The sequence below is a fragment of the Aythya ferina genome (assembly GCF_964211825.1).
Source record: "Aythya ferina genome assembly, chromosome: 6".
Classification (NCBI taxonomy): Eukaryota; Metazoa; Chordata; class Aves; order Anseriformes; family Anatidae; genus Aythya; species Aythya ferina.
In genome coordinates this window covers 22055729-22071032 of record NC_140303.1, presented here as the reverse complement: position 1 = coordinate 22071032, position 15304 = coordinate 22055729, and the positions used below count along the sequence as shown (strand labels likewise).

Here is a 15304-nt window from a genome sequence, read left to right as displayed (position 1 = left end):
TTTTTATGCCAGCGTATGGATGTGAAGTAGATGGTTGCTTCTGGTGTATGAGCCTCACATAGCTGACTGTTGAACCAGATTCCTTTCTGTCAGGTTCCAGCTATCTCCTAACACACTTTTCAAAAAGAGCAGGGAATGGACACTTTAGACCAAGGCAAACAGCTGCACTGTAAAATAAATGGGTTTAAATAGACCAGCAAGGGTGTCTGTAAGAGCTAGATTGCTCAGCTGTCATCACAGTTTTTAAGCTTTGAAAATGGTGTTATATTGTGCTAGGTGGCCAAATTCCATGCAGCAACACACTCGTTTTCCCTTTTTTTTTTTTTTTTTTTTTTTGTAGTAACAGTAGTTCTGTATCAATTTTATTTGTAGATTTGTTATTTGAGAACTGATGACCCAGCAGCTGTACTGTTTTTGAGAAATGGCATGATACTACTACAAGTTGCTATGGCAATATCAGCTCCACACACCAAAAAAACAGCTTTTTTAGGCTGCCACCATGGAAATACATCCAAAATTCCTAGCTGAACTTTCAGTCATCTGAAAATCAAGATGTTAGTAACTCCTCTGCTTTACATGTTGGCATCCAGAGTGTTCTCTTTTCCCTAAACCAGACTGTGAGTACAAACTGCTAGGAAACTCATTTGTGTCCAGCAGAATATAAGACTGATTCAGAAGTCATGTGATTTCTCTGCAGCACTTGTGGCTTTCCTTATATTTTGTGAGCTCCCTAGTTTGTTTTCTGTTAGTAAGGATATCCTTTATGTTCAGGTTTTGAACAGAAGTATTGCAGACAGTACGTAATATCCTAAAGCACAGGTTGATTTTGGCATCTGGATTGTCTGACATGAGCATTCAACAGTTACAGATTAATTGTGTTCATACTGATAAAATTAGACAATGCAAAAGTATCTCACCATTTTAGGGACTTCTCTGGTTTGAATTCTGCATTCAGAATAGTATTCTATATGCATAATTGTAGTTATTTTGCTTCCTCTTAGCCCTCTGGAAAGTCTGTGCAAGTAAGCATTTTCTGAAATAGAGTAGCTGGATACAGTCCCCTCAGAGGGACACAGACAGTGGCCACTTAATAGGGCTCTTCATGTATTTAATTGTGCAGTGACTCTCTGTAGACTTTTGGCACAAAGCATAAAGAAAAACTGTTCCTTCCTTGAAGCAGATGCTGTAAAATAAGTAATTTTGCTTATGCACATGAACTTTCTGGAAAAAAGCATAGATGCCTTAAAATAATCTTGCTTGTACATGCTGTTTTCTCCAGAGGTAAGAGGACAGGGCAACTTTAGGAAAGATAAAAGTTTTAAAGAAAGGTTTGATTAAAGGTTCTATAGCTGACTTCTCCACCAAGGAAGGAATCAAAAGATGACATTAAGATATATGAGAGAAGCATGTAAAAATAGGCTTAGGGCAACAAGCTGAGAGAGCAAGAATGAGAGGGCAAGGAAGAAACAGGAGCAATAGAAAGCCTTGGAAAAAGATTTGAAAGAGGGGAGTATAATCTTAGAGGTGGAAACTGCTCCATAGAGGCCAGGAAAAGAGAGAGACTCTGGGAGAATATAGGATATTGGGCACAATAGAGGATTTGAGAAAATTTTGTATATAAAAAACACTAGAAGATGGAGAGCATGGGGCAGCTGGAAGATGGATAGTTGGTGAAAATGAAAGTGGAGCCCAATGGGAAAGAAGGAAGTGTTTTATTAGGTCAGGTTCAGAAGAATAGCATATTGGGAAGATGATGAGAGGTGGGTAGGTTAAAAGGCTGGGGACAAAAATAGCACAAAAATAATGGAGTTCAAAAGAAGGTTTAGAAGAATTTTGTGAATCTGAAATTGTAGGATTTCAAAAAGGAGATGGAATAAGTGGAAGAAGTACTCTGTTTTCATGCAGTCTGTTTTGTTTTGTTTTGTTTTTGAGAAGACATTTTCCAGCTGCTTGGTAGAGAGGAGTTACAAGGTCACTGGGAGGTGACCAATAAAAACGTTAGTGATTTCATCAAAATTTAATTTCTTCTTTTTACAGCACAATACCGGAGAGTTCAGTTGTCCTCACAGAAGTAAACAGACATTTCTTTCTTTTACAGGCTGCCAAAATGGCAAACTATTGCAAGTATCAAAAACTGAGTGACCTTCTGTTCCTTACATTTGCCATTGTCTTCATTGTCAGTAGGCTTGGCATATATCCTTTATGGTGAGTAAGCATATCATTTTTGTCTAATGCTAAACATCAAACAAGTTTGGAAATAGCTATGTTATTAATTGAACATGATTCATTGACATTACTCTGTTTCCCAGAGCATCGAGGAGAGTTTCAGACATAACCAGGTGTTGTAATAGCGTATTTACTAGAGTGCCATTATATTTACTGTGTGCTAGACAAGAAACATATGGGGCTTCTGCTGGTTTTAAGGTAGAAGTGGATTGAAAATCACATGGCTTTGGGTTAGCAGGTAGTTTTTTGTTCTGGCAAGAAGTTAGAGGGGGAATAAGATATTAGTCTCTGAAGATGCTGACCAGAGGCTATGCTTGAAGCTAGGCTCTGCTCATTAGCTTTTAGTGTACGCTTTATAAACAAGTTCAGCTTAAAGAAAACACAGGGAGCTAAGGAAAGTTCAGCTCTGCTGAATTGTATAAGGATGTTATTGCCATGCAGATTTGTAATACTGCAGGCTACTCCTTTTTCACCCTTCCTTTGAACTGGGGGTCCTGGGGAAGCTGTATAATACATGCATCTTCAGGGTAATTATACAGGTGTTAATGTAATCTCACCTCTTCCCAAAGGCAGTCACTTCCATGTGCACTCACTCTCTCTTCCTAGGTGAGAACACATGCATCTATACACACAGACACAGGCATTTGGTTCTTTAGCTAGGATCTTCAACATCCAGAAGGATGCTGGCGAGTTAGAAGACAGCCTGATGCACACCAGTTCAGAAACCCATTCAAGTTTCTCTGCAAGCACAGTATGAGTTACCTTTGCCAAAAAAAGAAATGCTCCCACACAGGCCAATGTGTTCTATGTATGAGCAGGGCTGGGAGAAGGCGTAGATCTCACTCTTTTGTGTTCAGGATCTTTCCTTTCTCTAGTATGAACAGAACTAACCCAAATCTCTGTGACACCAGGAGGGGTTTGTCATTACAATAGAAGATGATGATGATAGCTTTGGTTTGGCAAACCAACAGAAATACCAGAAATGTTACCTTTGGCAAAGGTTTAATTAGAGGCATTACCACCAAGCTCCTTGTTTAAGCATACAGATGATTTACAGATACTAATATCAACCTCTGTCACTTTTTCCTCCCAGATCCTATATAATGGTATCTCTTTAGGGGTTTGTTCAGTGCAAACAGGATAAGACCAAGGTGCCCTTAGGGAGCTGTGTCATCAGGTCATATTAACAGTAGAATGTAGAAGTCTCATTTAGTGTTTAATGATTCCAAAGATAATGTGATAATGCCTAGTCCCTACTGCGCTGTGAGTTGGTAAAGCCCCATGACAAAAGGAGAAAAGGGATGGATGCACAACACGCATATTTAAAAGTGCTTGTTATTTTTTCCAAGGAACAGTGATTTATTTCTTAAACAAGTTTGCTTCCCTTTCTTTAGTTGTTTCTCAAAGCTAACTTGGCCATACACTGAATTTCTGTAAATAAAGTTGATTTTTCTACCTGTATGATCTCAGACAGGAAAAATAGTGGTACATCTGCTCATAGGATTTAGTCTGTCACACCCTGTCTTATATTAGGAAATGCAGTGAAGACCAAATTCTACCAGTGCAGCTCTGCCACTGGAGACTGCAGTGTACATGATTCTGCTTCAGAGAAGACTCAGTCAGACAATGACAGCTTGAAATAGAAATCCCACTGCTTATTCCTCTCTCCTCTAATGGCTTTAAAACAATAATAAATTTACACTCCTTTTTGAGTGCTTTGAGTGTGTTTTTTTTTACAGAGCTAACCTGGGAGGAATACAGAGCATGCAGGGATGAGGTTAGGAAAGGTAAGGCCCAACTGAAATTGAATCTGGTGGGGAATGTCAAAAGCAACAAGGAGATCTTCTTTAAATACATAGGTGACAAAAGGAAGACTAGGGAAATACAGACCTACTGCTGAAGGAGACAGGGGACATGGTGACGTGTGACCTGGAAAAGTCTGAGTCTTGGACAGCCTGCTCTAGGTGACCCTGTTTGAACAGGGATGTTGGACCAGATGACCTCCAGAGGACCCTTCCAACCTCAACCCTTCTGTGATTCTGCAAGCTGCCTTATGCATTTATCTGCAGCACTAGCAGAGTATTTAAACCCCTCTCTGTGTTATTTGAACTGGCAAACAGGGAACTGCTGACTTTAAATTTTGTTATTCAAACACAAACTTTACCAGATCACTGCTGTGTGCTTGCCTTGCTGAATAGTCAACAAAGAGCAGATTAATCTTTTCAGAGTGCATGATTTTGAAGGAGGTCATTAGTCCTTTACGCATTGAACTAGAAGCAGCTGCCTAATATGCTTTTTCTCTTGAGACATCTGAAAATCAGCAAGGTCAAGTTTTTCCTATCTTTTACATCCTTAGTGTGGTAGTCAAATTTTGGAAAGTCTTTTAACTTTTAACCGTTTTAACTATTTTAACCTTTTTAACCCTTTTAAGTATTAACCTGAAGTGTTTAAAATAACACTGTATTTATAACCATAACTGAGGCTCAGAAACTGAAGGTCCATGCCATCTAGAGTGATTTCCATGAAGTGTTGCAGCCAAATGTTACCCTGCAGGAAGCCTTTGCTAGGACTAAGCAATATTTTAAATTAAAGGTTGAGAGGAATGTGGTCAACTTACTGCCTGCCTAATAGCCATATTTTGTTCATATGAAGCCTGAAGTGTGGAAGAATGTGTCACCACACTTGTGTGATTAGGTGGTATCATTCAAAGTAGACTCATGAAGGCAGTGAAGATAGAGGGACTGTGTGAATCACAGGGATTTAGCAGTAGACAGTGTACTCCTCTTTCACAGATGGAGTGGTTACACTAGTGATCACTCTGCCTTTCCTCCCCCTTAATTGACAAAAGTGCACATTTATCTATTTTGAATTTGTGAATGGTTCAGTCATTCGCTTGAGCCTTCAAAATAGGATGCTGACCCATAAATACTGTTTGAATCACTCTCTGAGTCCACCTGGCACCTGACGCTCTTAGTAATAGTATTTTACAAGTCTGTCTGTAGCTTGAAATTGTCATTTTCATTATTTTTATACCTTTTCTTTTAGTATTCCAGCACTTGAGCTGTGGAAATTTATTGCTACTTTATAAATGGTCAGTATTCTCATAGCAAGAAAAACAACCACATTGCAAGAAAAGCGAAGTTCTTGCTTTGAAGTACATGGAGTATAATGGGCTTAACTGCATGAGTAAGAAGCAGAATATCAGACTCCACTTACTTCTTGTCAAACTGAGTAAAACTATTTAGCCCCAAAATACCTTGTAGCAGAAAGGAATAATTGGAGAGGTATCTTCAGAAGGTGACTCCAATGAAAAGGGAAGCTGTTGGTGGAATGTTATGTGCAAGGATGCTTCAATTACAGGGAATACAGTACAAGTATGGTGTGTATGATGTGTGATTTCTGATACCATCTTATTTCCAGACTATAGCCTTCATGTACATGCAGTTAATGGTTATCCTGATCTGTAAACATGAAGTCTAGAGGCAGCTTCATAGTTTTCAGCTGTAGTGTGGGCATTGCATGTGAGAGTCAGAGTTAGTAAGGATGAAGCATGGGACATACAAGCTTGTCTGTCAAAATCCTTTATTTCTGTGAAGCTGCAGTTATAAATCTTCACCCCCATTAGCTTGCATGTCAGCAAAGATGAGTCATTGGAGTGGCAGCAAGCCAGGAAACATAGTTTTGCCCTCCTTTTCCTTGTTGCTGAATATTCAAAATAGCAAAATTTGATGCCTGATTAATATTACATAAATATGCAAATTTTTTTCTAGCATAAAAACTGAGAGGTATAAAATTGGTGAGTGTGCAATGTAAAAGGAAGACTGTAATTTATAAGAAAACTTCCCCCACACAAGAAGGCGAACATCCAAGGCAGGGTTCCAGCAACGTCGCTTATGAAGCGCTGGCATGCTCTTGTGCTCCAGCTTTGCACAAGTGCCATTTAATTCCGCATAAAGGTGCTAATAAAGAATTCAGAATGTATCAAATGCTGTTGTCTGAAGGTTGTTTAGCAGCAGGGCTAAGACAAAAGAAACAGGCAATTAGGTATATATTTAGCAGTCTTTCTACAGGCATCTGGAGTTCATTTCAGCAATAATTCAAAAACCCCAGGACACTTTCTGCCTCCTGCTGCTAAGCGAATGTAGGAGTAAAGCTGCTATTTCCACTGACAAGACATTTTGCTTGTGAAATTCTCCCACTTGCGCATAATCACTGTTCTAGCAAATTACAACATAAAATACAACTCTCTGTGAGTCGGGGGAACATGATGCCTTCTCAGGTGATAGAGGACTGTAGAGAGAATGAAGGCAATCTCAAACTGAAGAATTGATAGAAGTGATTCAAGCCCTCAGCTAGTCTAATCAGGCTGTGCAAAACTGTTACCTCGAGCCTTTCTTCATTTCAGTAAGCCTTGCAATTCCTTTTCCCTAGGCCTCAAACATTTCTTTTTGATGTAGTTACACAGACAGTCTTCTCTGTTGATAAAGGAATGGTTTGCTTTTTGCTGCTGTTATGTTTTTCTTTCAGTATTCGGACAGGGGAACTCATGGGGCTGTAATATTTATTAATCATTTTTTGAGGTGTGCAGATGGCACTTCCATTCGAGGAGGCGTGGGTCTTAAGAAGGTGATGCTGTGTAGCAGCCAAGATTTTCCAGTCTCTCCAGTTTTCTTTGTTCATTGCAGAGGTCGTGTTCTGAGAACTGAAACTCCTGAACGCTGGCTATAGAGGAAACCCAACACTACTCACCTGCTTTGCTTATCTTTCCATAATATGTGGGTGGTTTTTGTTGTTGTTGTTTTGCTTTTTTTTTCTTTTTGTTTGTTTGTTTTGTTTTGTTTTTGACAGGGCTGTTTGTATAGATCTCCTAATGCTGTGAAGAGTTTGGTATCTGAAACTATTTTCACAAAGTGACAATTAGGGTATTTCCAAGAGCTTCAGTGGAAGAAAGGTGGCTGGCATGGAGAGAGATACAAGGTTACTAAACCCATTCTCTGTTTAAAAAACGTGTGTTAAGGTAGCTGGAGAAAGGTGCAACTTAGGGGTTTCAAAGAAAGAAGAGAACACTTCAAGGAAAGCAAGGCTGATGATGACCATGTGCAGGTACCAAGTTGTATACATGGTCTGTTCTGAAAGTAGTAAATTGTAAATTCATGTTCCTTTGTGTTTCTCTGAATAGTACTCATATGAGTTTGTGTTTTGCTACTTTTAATTAATTATGTTATATGAGAACTAGAACACGCTAAGTTTCAGGGAAGTCTTACTGGCAAGTGCCACTGTCAAAAGTCAGAGGAGCAGGGAAATGGTGTTTGCACTCATGAGATCTGTGAAGTCGCAGCATGCCCCCGCTACTGTACCACATTAGAAGCTGTGAGCACAGACAGTAAACCACTTTGGTTAGTTGTTACAGCCTTGTGTAATGTTAGTAGGTATATCTAACTGGTTATTCCATTTGTGCATCTGTTTGAAAAGGTTCTGTCAAGAAAAAAAAAAAAAAGGAAAAATAGTTCTCACTGTAATGACTCAAAGCTCTTTCTGGTGCCTGTCTTCTTATTGACTCCAAAATGCAGTTGCTAAATGGATTTTTTTTTTTTTCTTATGCCAACAAATCCTGTATAAGCGCAGGTCTGGCAGACCTCAGAATAACTTGGTTCCATGTTATTCTTTCATTTTTAAAGCCCATGAGAGTACAGTCTGGTTCATGGCTGATTTCTAATTGCCTTTTCATGGCAGTGAATATCTGCATGACCCAGACAGGCATGGTGTGATCCTTGCTGAGTTAAAATTAACTTCTTTTCACAATGGTGTGCTGGAACAAACCCTAGTTACTTATTACCATCTTTCTCTCATCTCTGCATGACCAGCTGACTAGCCCTTCCTGAATTTCATCACTGATTGAACAACAGTGTGGAATACAGCACATAGTGGGTCTCCAAACAGTGATCCAGTATTGCCAGTTTGCACTGTTCTGTCTCCTTCCTTCTATCGTGCAATCAGCTTCTGAGTGAAATTGCAGCTTGAGTTATGAATAGGGCAGCACAGAGCCCCCACTAGTAGCAGCTGCTTCAGAGATTTGCTGAACATCTCTTTTTCCTAGCCTTGTCCTGTTTCTAGCTGATATTGACTGGTTTTGTGCAGCTCTTAACATGCATGGAATTTGAATCATAGTCTTTGATACTGTTTTTCTTTCCTGGCACATTTTCTGCTGTTCGGCCCTTTGAGCATGTGTATTGTGGGAAGGCAGCATGTGGACCCTGACAGAGGCACCCTGTTTCATTCCTGTGAACATATTGGTAAAACAGAAAGCTCAAACCCACAAGCATCCCACTACATCAAAGCAGTACGTGGGCACTAGCTAAAGCAAGAATTCTGGTCATTTACTAGGCATGGTAAGAACCCAGGTAACTTGATAAATCCAAGCTGCCCCAACCTCATCTGGACTCTATGAACAGTGTTTCACGATGGCTTTAGTTATTCTCACTGGATCCTGAGGCCAGCAAAAACCTTTCTAGCCTGGCTACTATTATGTGTACAACTGGGCAAACATCTCTAATTGTTCTACTGTAAAATCAGCTGCTTTTTTATTAGGAAAGTAAATCTCTTCTGACACTGTTTTAAGCTCATTTTGCTTAAAACATTGTCTGAAATATAGCACAATCTAGGCTGTTTGTGGGTAGCAGATATTGAAGGAATAAATTCTTATTTTGATCCAATGTACTTGATTCCCAATATTATTCACACTGTCAGTGAGTGGATGCTGCAGAACTAGCAGCAAAAATTATCTAATGTGCTTATATTTCAGGCCGTTTGTAGCTTCAGGAGGTAACTTCTAACCAATTAGTTTATCAAGAGCATTTAATAAGTTTTTGGCAACCTAACTGCAATACATTTGAAGAAAATATAGACTTCAATGTATGCATTTTTTTTTTTTTAAAAAAAAAGGTTTTATTAATTAAGTCTCCATAAATTTACTCATGACTCTTGTCTTAGCTCTTTAGCAGATTACAGATAATGTTGTCATCCTATCTGTTTTTGACAAAAGGTTACCCAATGATGTCTTTTGTATTGCCTGGTTATTTTATTTCCTCAAATTGTTTACAGCACTTGTGAACTCAGGACTCTGAGTACTGTATGAATCAAAACTGAAGTCTTTGGAGTGCCGAACCAGCTGTTTACAGAGAAGCTATAAGAACTGGAAAGGTTACATGTGTCATTCACAATTGTGGGTTTGCAGTGTCAACAAAAAGAAGTGGCATTTGCTTGGTATTTCAGTTTCAAAGATTTTCATGTGATCACAACTGGAAAAAATTGTATAAAAAAGGATTTCATCAGGACTTCCAAAGTCAATTCCTATCCTCGTTTTTAGGTTCTACAGCCTGTTCCCTGTGGCTGTAATAATGCCTTCTGTTGTCAGGGACAGGCTGTTCAGACTGTGTACTCACTTTCCTTCTTTTATTAGGAAATCTGTCCTTTCTAAAACCTGAGGTCTGATTGAAAACAGGACAGAGACAATTACCAGAATGCTTCTTTTGCTCAGAATTATTCTGATGAGTGTAAATGTCTCAAGGGAAGGGAAGCAGCTTTGGTGGTGTTCCTGTGGCCAGATGCTTTAGCTGCTTTTAAGGCAGCTTCACGGGGCATGGTGACTGGAAAGGAGGCTGCACTGTGGGTTGGCTCTGCCATGGCAGTCAGCTGAAGTTCTCTGAAATTGCATCATTTGCAGGAAGGAAGGGAGAAAAAAAGAGGCTGGACATGGTTTTTATCTAAAGGAGAGGTATGTGAGGAAAGTTTGCCCCCAAATACATTTTAAAGCATAACCTGTTCTGCGGAGGGGAGAGCTGTGCTGATGCAGAAGTACCACAGGCAGCCCATAGGAGTGCTGATGCTCCGGCTGGCTCTAGGTAGTTTCAACACTGGCAAATGTTCTGCCTCTTCTCACCCCCTTTTCTTTTAAAGGCTTGAACTGTAGCAGGGGTGTTTGCTGCTGGTGGGGCATGTTTTATAATGCCACCATGTTGATATAAAAGCATAACAATGCTGCTGGTTCACTGCAAGTTGCTGTATTATGTGGGGCATAAAAATTGTAGCTGTACAGAAGTGTGGGAATGGTAGTTAACTTACCAGCTTGAAATAGTAAATGGCTTTTGAGCACCATGATCAACAGCTATGATGCAGCTAGAGTCTTATTAGTGCTCAGCTAGAAGGAGGTCATTACAGCAAAACACTTTGGAATAAAGTCAGCACTCATGTAAGTGAGCATATCCTGTTGGTTTTATCAGTGTTGCACAATGGCAGAGTGTGAGCTATGACAGCTATGAAAGTACAGATCACAGTTGAGGAAGCTGGATTGAACTGAAAACTGTTCAATGCTGATTTCCGAGCCTTTGACGTGGAGGAAGTTCTTATGACAGTTGTGGAGACAAAGGTAGAAGTCATAAGCTTTTTGTTTCCCCACCCCCCCATGTCTTTTGGCATTTCTTCCACAACTGGACCGTAATACCTGAGTCATTTATTTGAAAGATAAGTCACTGACAGACACTGTGCCACCACACTTCTTTAAGCTGCATGATTTTTTGTGTATTTTAAAATGATTCCATTACTCTAGAGCCAGGTTCTCAGAAGCAGACCAATGAATCCAGAGTGCAGTACTCCTAATGGGATATAAGCCACCTGAAAGGCACTGGGTACCTGGCAGAGAGGTCACTGCAGCTGTGATGTTTTGTGGGTTTTTGAACTAGTTCTGTTTAGCTCCTGCATTAGAGAAGGTTTGGGTAATCTTTTCTCCTGAACTGTCTGCCATCAGCATCAGTGTGTGCTCCTAAAGCAAGAGGGAGAAATATTCATTGCACACAGGTACTGCACTTACTTGTAGTTAACAGAAAGAGTCATGAGGAAGCCTTTTATTTCCTCTGATAGCCTGTTTTGCAAGGATTGGAAATTGGTCTCCTATAGTTTACACCGAACACCTTTCCTATTTAGAGAATAGCATGAACTGCAGGCAAAGGGATCTTGATAACATATTTGCATGTAAAAGTTTTATGTGTGCTTGGAGATTTTCAGATGTGGAAGTGTCGTTCTTAGCATAATGTTGTTTCTGCCTGTGTATTGTGATCCACAGGCCTTCACACAAGCATTTTGCCAGAATACATTACTGATACAACATTTTGCTGTGTATAATTACATTCTGCTAGGAAATTTGAATTCTTTCCATATCCTAGTGTCTATTGAAAGACTCTCCTGAGATTTGAGATTTGAGCTTGGATTGTGAAGGTGTCTATGACCTTGTATTCTTGTGTTTTTTCTATCCACAAGAGTGGAAAAACTTATATTCATGCCAGTGGCTGCAAAATCAGTAAATGGGCAGTAACCGTTGATGAGCAGAAATTGAGTGAAGAGAAAAGCACAGCTGAACCCAGGACAGTGACAGCTTGATCAGAACGGTATCTTTTACAGTACATCAAACATGAATAATTTCCTGTCCGGTGCATCATTTTAGTTAAGTAATTGGAAATCCTATTGATCTACACAGGGCTAAAAATAACATGGTCTCAGTGTCAGGGATGTGATTTCTGCCAAGAGGTATTGTTGCTGATTAGTGCTAGAGCAGGAGCCACCGGTCTGCACAGCAGCTGAGCCTTTGTATTAGCACCGTGTTAGCAGCAGCAGGCCTCAGCTGACCTCCAAATCCTCTGATGTGGGGCTGGGATGGGTGAGCAGAATTCCACATGCTGCTGACCTCACTGATAAAACTGAAGTATGTGGGTTTAACATTGCTCTGTGTATGGACTCAGGAGTTTGTCCCTTCTGTTGCTGCATTTCGTGGAGATGTTTTATCGACTTACTGTCTAAAGGAAGAGGGTAATGAGCAGCACCAGTCCAAAAATCTGAGGATTTCCTCTGAGATGCTCTTGAAAGACCATCTCTCTCTGTCTCTCTCTCCTGTTCTGTCCCTTCTTCCCTCTTTCAATGATGCTGTGTGAGTGACTGGTTCTTCTGATTGTTCTCAGTTTGCAGTGGGTTTATGCTGCTCCCCCCGTTTTTGCCATGCACTGATTAGTAGCATAAATCTTCCTTTGAGGCACTGAAAATCTCAGAGACAGCAAGATCTGAAAAGGGAAACCAGCTTGTTCTTCCACTCAGCAGGAACCGAGAAGCATCTGTTCAAAGCAGTACAGTGGTACAGACACAGTCCTAACAGCAGCTGGCCGAGCTGAAACTCAGAAGAGGGAGAAGTTGGCAGTACAATCTTTATATACTGAATTTGCTATAATTAAATATTTAGCTGTGCTGCAGATTGAGGGTTCTGGGATATGCAACACCACAGACCAACATTTCTTGAAGTTAATGGCTATTTTGCCCATCATTTCACACCCATCTCACAGAAAATGTTGGGTAGCTCATCTAAGGTCATGCATACAGAAACATCTGACAGGTCACCTGTTGCATAAAGGTAGCGTAGCGTTATCACCCTAAGTAGCTAGGGCAGCGTGAGTTATGAAGTCCTGTTAGATTTCAATGAAAGTCTAAATCCCAGAAATAAATCGTGACTACTGATGAACTTACTGATATATTGTCCTGTGGCTGATCAACATGCGGATGTACTTTCACACTCTTAGTGTTATGGGATCTTTTTACTTAGGTAGTCCATACCAGTTATAAGCAAGCTAATGAATTAAGTCTCCCAGCATCTTTGTAAGACAGATAGGATGTATTGATACCTTATATCCATCTTTAGCAATAAGTATACCATGTAAAGGAACCTGAAAATGTCTTGTATCTCACAATAAGGTAATAGAACAGCTAAATACAGAATATAAGACTCCTGTTTCTTTGATCTCTGGTCTTGGTCACTATTTACCATGTGTAATGAAGAATAAAATATGTTTTGAGGTAGAAGTAAGATCAATCCATTATTTTTAAAGGAAAAATTCAAGGAAGCAGAAGTTTCTGAGCATAGGTGGATAGGTGGATAGGTGTAGCTGTTGGATTACTTGAACTAAATAAGATCTGAATTTCATTTGTGCCCACCTAGATGCAATTAGCTATTTGCTCTATAATGAATGCAGTATGCAAGATGTCCCAGTGCAGCCGGTTATGGTTGAATATGGAATAACTTGTATACTATATGCTTGGCCAAGAAGATAGACATCAATTCTGAAATTGTTTAGACACACAGGTTGATGTTTTGCTGTCCTTCGCTATACCTATTCCGCTGCAGTAACCACAAGCCTTTTGTTCAGCTTGTTGCACGCTCAGTGCATTGGTCTCTGGCAGTGCTGCAGGAGCTCAGGCAGCTCTCAGTAGCGTTCATTTCAGCTGCATGGTTTTTGCTTCCTTTGGATTTGATAATAGTGCCCAGCATGGCAGACGGCCCCATATGCCTCATTCTACAGAGTTTATCATGTGTTTCCTGCTTGCCTGGAAAACTGCCTACTCTTTGCACATGGCCTTCTTTCTTGTCTCCTTTCATTCCTCTAAAGATCCTTTCAGAAACAAACACGGCACATTTTGCCAATTCTCAGATAAATTTAAATACACATTTTACTCTTCCACCCATCCATCTCTATCTCTCTTCCTTCATCTCCCTTTCCTTGTTGCATTTCAAGTGCAAGACAAGTGATCAACTAACCAAGAATTAGTTTCTGCTGTCCAAAAGCCTGGACTTATGCCCACTAAATTGATGGGAGGGAGCATAATCTTATCTGAGTCCTGTCTTGGTCCTTGTCTGAGACCACAGATTTCTGTAAGAGTAGATTGGATGATCTTAAGTGTTGAATGTGTTTTTATTTGTCTTCATCAGCCACTGCTTAATTCAAAATGCTAAACTGAGAGCTTTATGCTTCCAGGTACACAACCCCACTTGGGAAATATTTAACAAGAGAAAAGAGAAAAATATATTCCATGAAATTCTGGTGTTTTGTTCAGCTATTAAAATCTTTCAATGCCCCAGGAAGATTTCTGTAGGCCAGTACCTGTTTTCAAAGCAGAAGCTAATATTTTGTGTCAAATTGCAGGACCTGAGAAATGCTGACCAAAGTTTTCAGAGAAGTAGAGCACTTGCATCTTAAAGTAATTTCTTTCTCTGAGATCAAATCCAACTTTTTAAGTCAGAGAGACAGGAATCAAAGTTTCCACCATTCATTTTGAAAAGCTGGGATTTAACTACTGCAGAACTGAAATATTCCAGCAGCAGGTTTGCAGGTTTAAGTACCTAAGCACCTTTCTGAGTAGCTGAACCAAAGGTTGATTTATACATTCATGCCATAGATGCTCTTTCCTTCATGTAATCCATTCTCATGCTGCTTCTTCCAGCCCCTGTTACTCATGCAGTTGGTTAAAATACTTCTGTTGAATTCTTTCAAAAGCAGAATTGGTGCAAAGTTGTCTAACTTTTCTTCCTCCGTCCCTTCCTCAGTCTATAGGAAGAATTACTCTCTGTTTTCTGTCCCATTAACCTTATGATTTCCCCCCATTTCAGGCTTTTGATATGAAATAATTGATTCATATTTAGAAAAAGTCTATTTGCTTTCCTCCATTTTTTCCATAATTTTCTGTAGTTTCCACTCAGCTTCTGCTCAGCCTTTTGTGCCTAGATGCTGTAAGCATTAGCTGTATCTCCACAGCTAGCCTGCACATCGTGTCTCTGACCCCTCCTAACATTACTGAGCAATTAGTGAGATCTTTTCAGCAGCTTTTATGGAGAGTTCCAGTCTGTCCTTAGTATGCCAGGCACAAGCAAGTTACAGAGAGTTCTGCTTTTCCAGCGCAAGCTTATTTCCCATACCTCGTACACAGTAGATGACTCATTTGCACAGTGAAACTGTTTTTGGAATCACAAGCACTCTTTTTGGCCTTCCCATCTTCGTAATATTTTGCAGTCCTGCAAGAACAGACCATCTGTGTCTCTAATGCTGCTTTTTTGACTTGACTACTATGGAAGTCAGCAGAGATTAACTCAGGCCAGTGAATAAAAATTCAGATAGAAACCTGTAGAAACTGCACTTAAATTCTGGAGCACATAAAATTCTAGACATAAAAGAAGACAGTTGGATGTAAATAACAGTAGGCTTGCATACAG

The 15304-nt window shown here is 39.9% G+C and overlaps 1 protein-coding gene across 2 annotated transcripts in view; it reads left to right on the top strand.

The window, feature by feature from the left end:
• Nucleotides 1-15304, top strand: part of CERS6 (ceramide synthase 6) — a 120997-nt gene that overhangs the window by 93213 nt on the left and 12480 nt on the right. For both annotated transcript variants that reach the window (XM_084523211.1, XM_084523210.1), the window contains exon 8: nucleotides 2099-2205. In XM_084523211.1, coding sequence (XP_084379337.1) covers nucleotides 2099-2205 — 107 coding nt within the window. The remainder of the gene's footprint in view (nucleotides 1-2098; nucleotides 2206-15304) is intronic.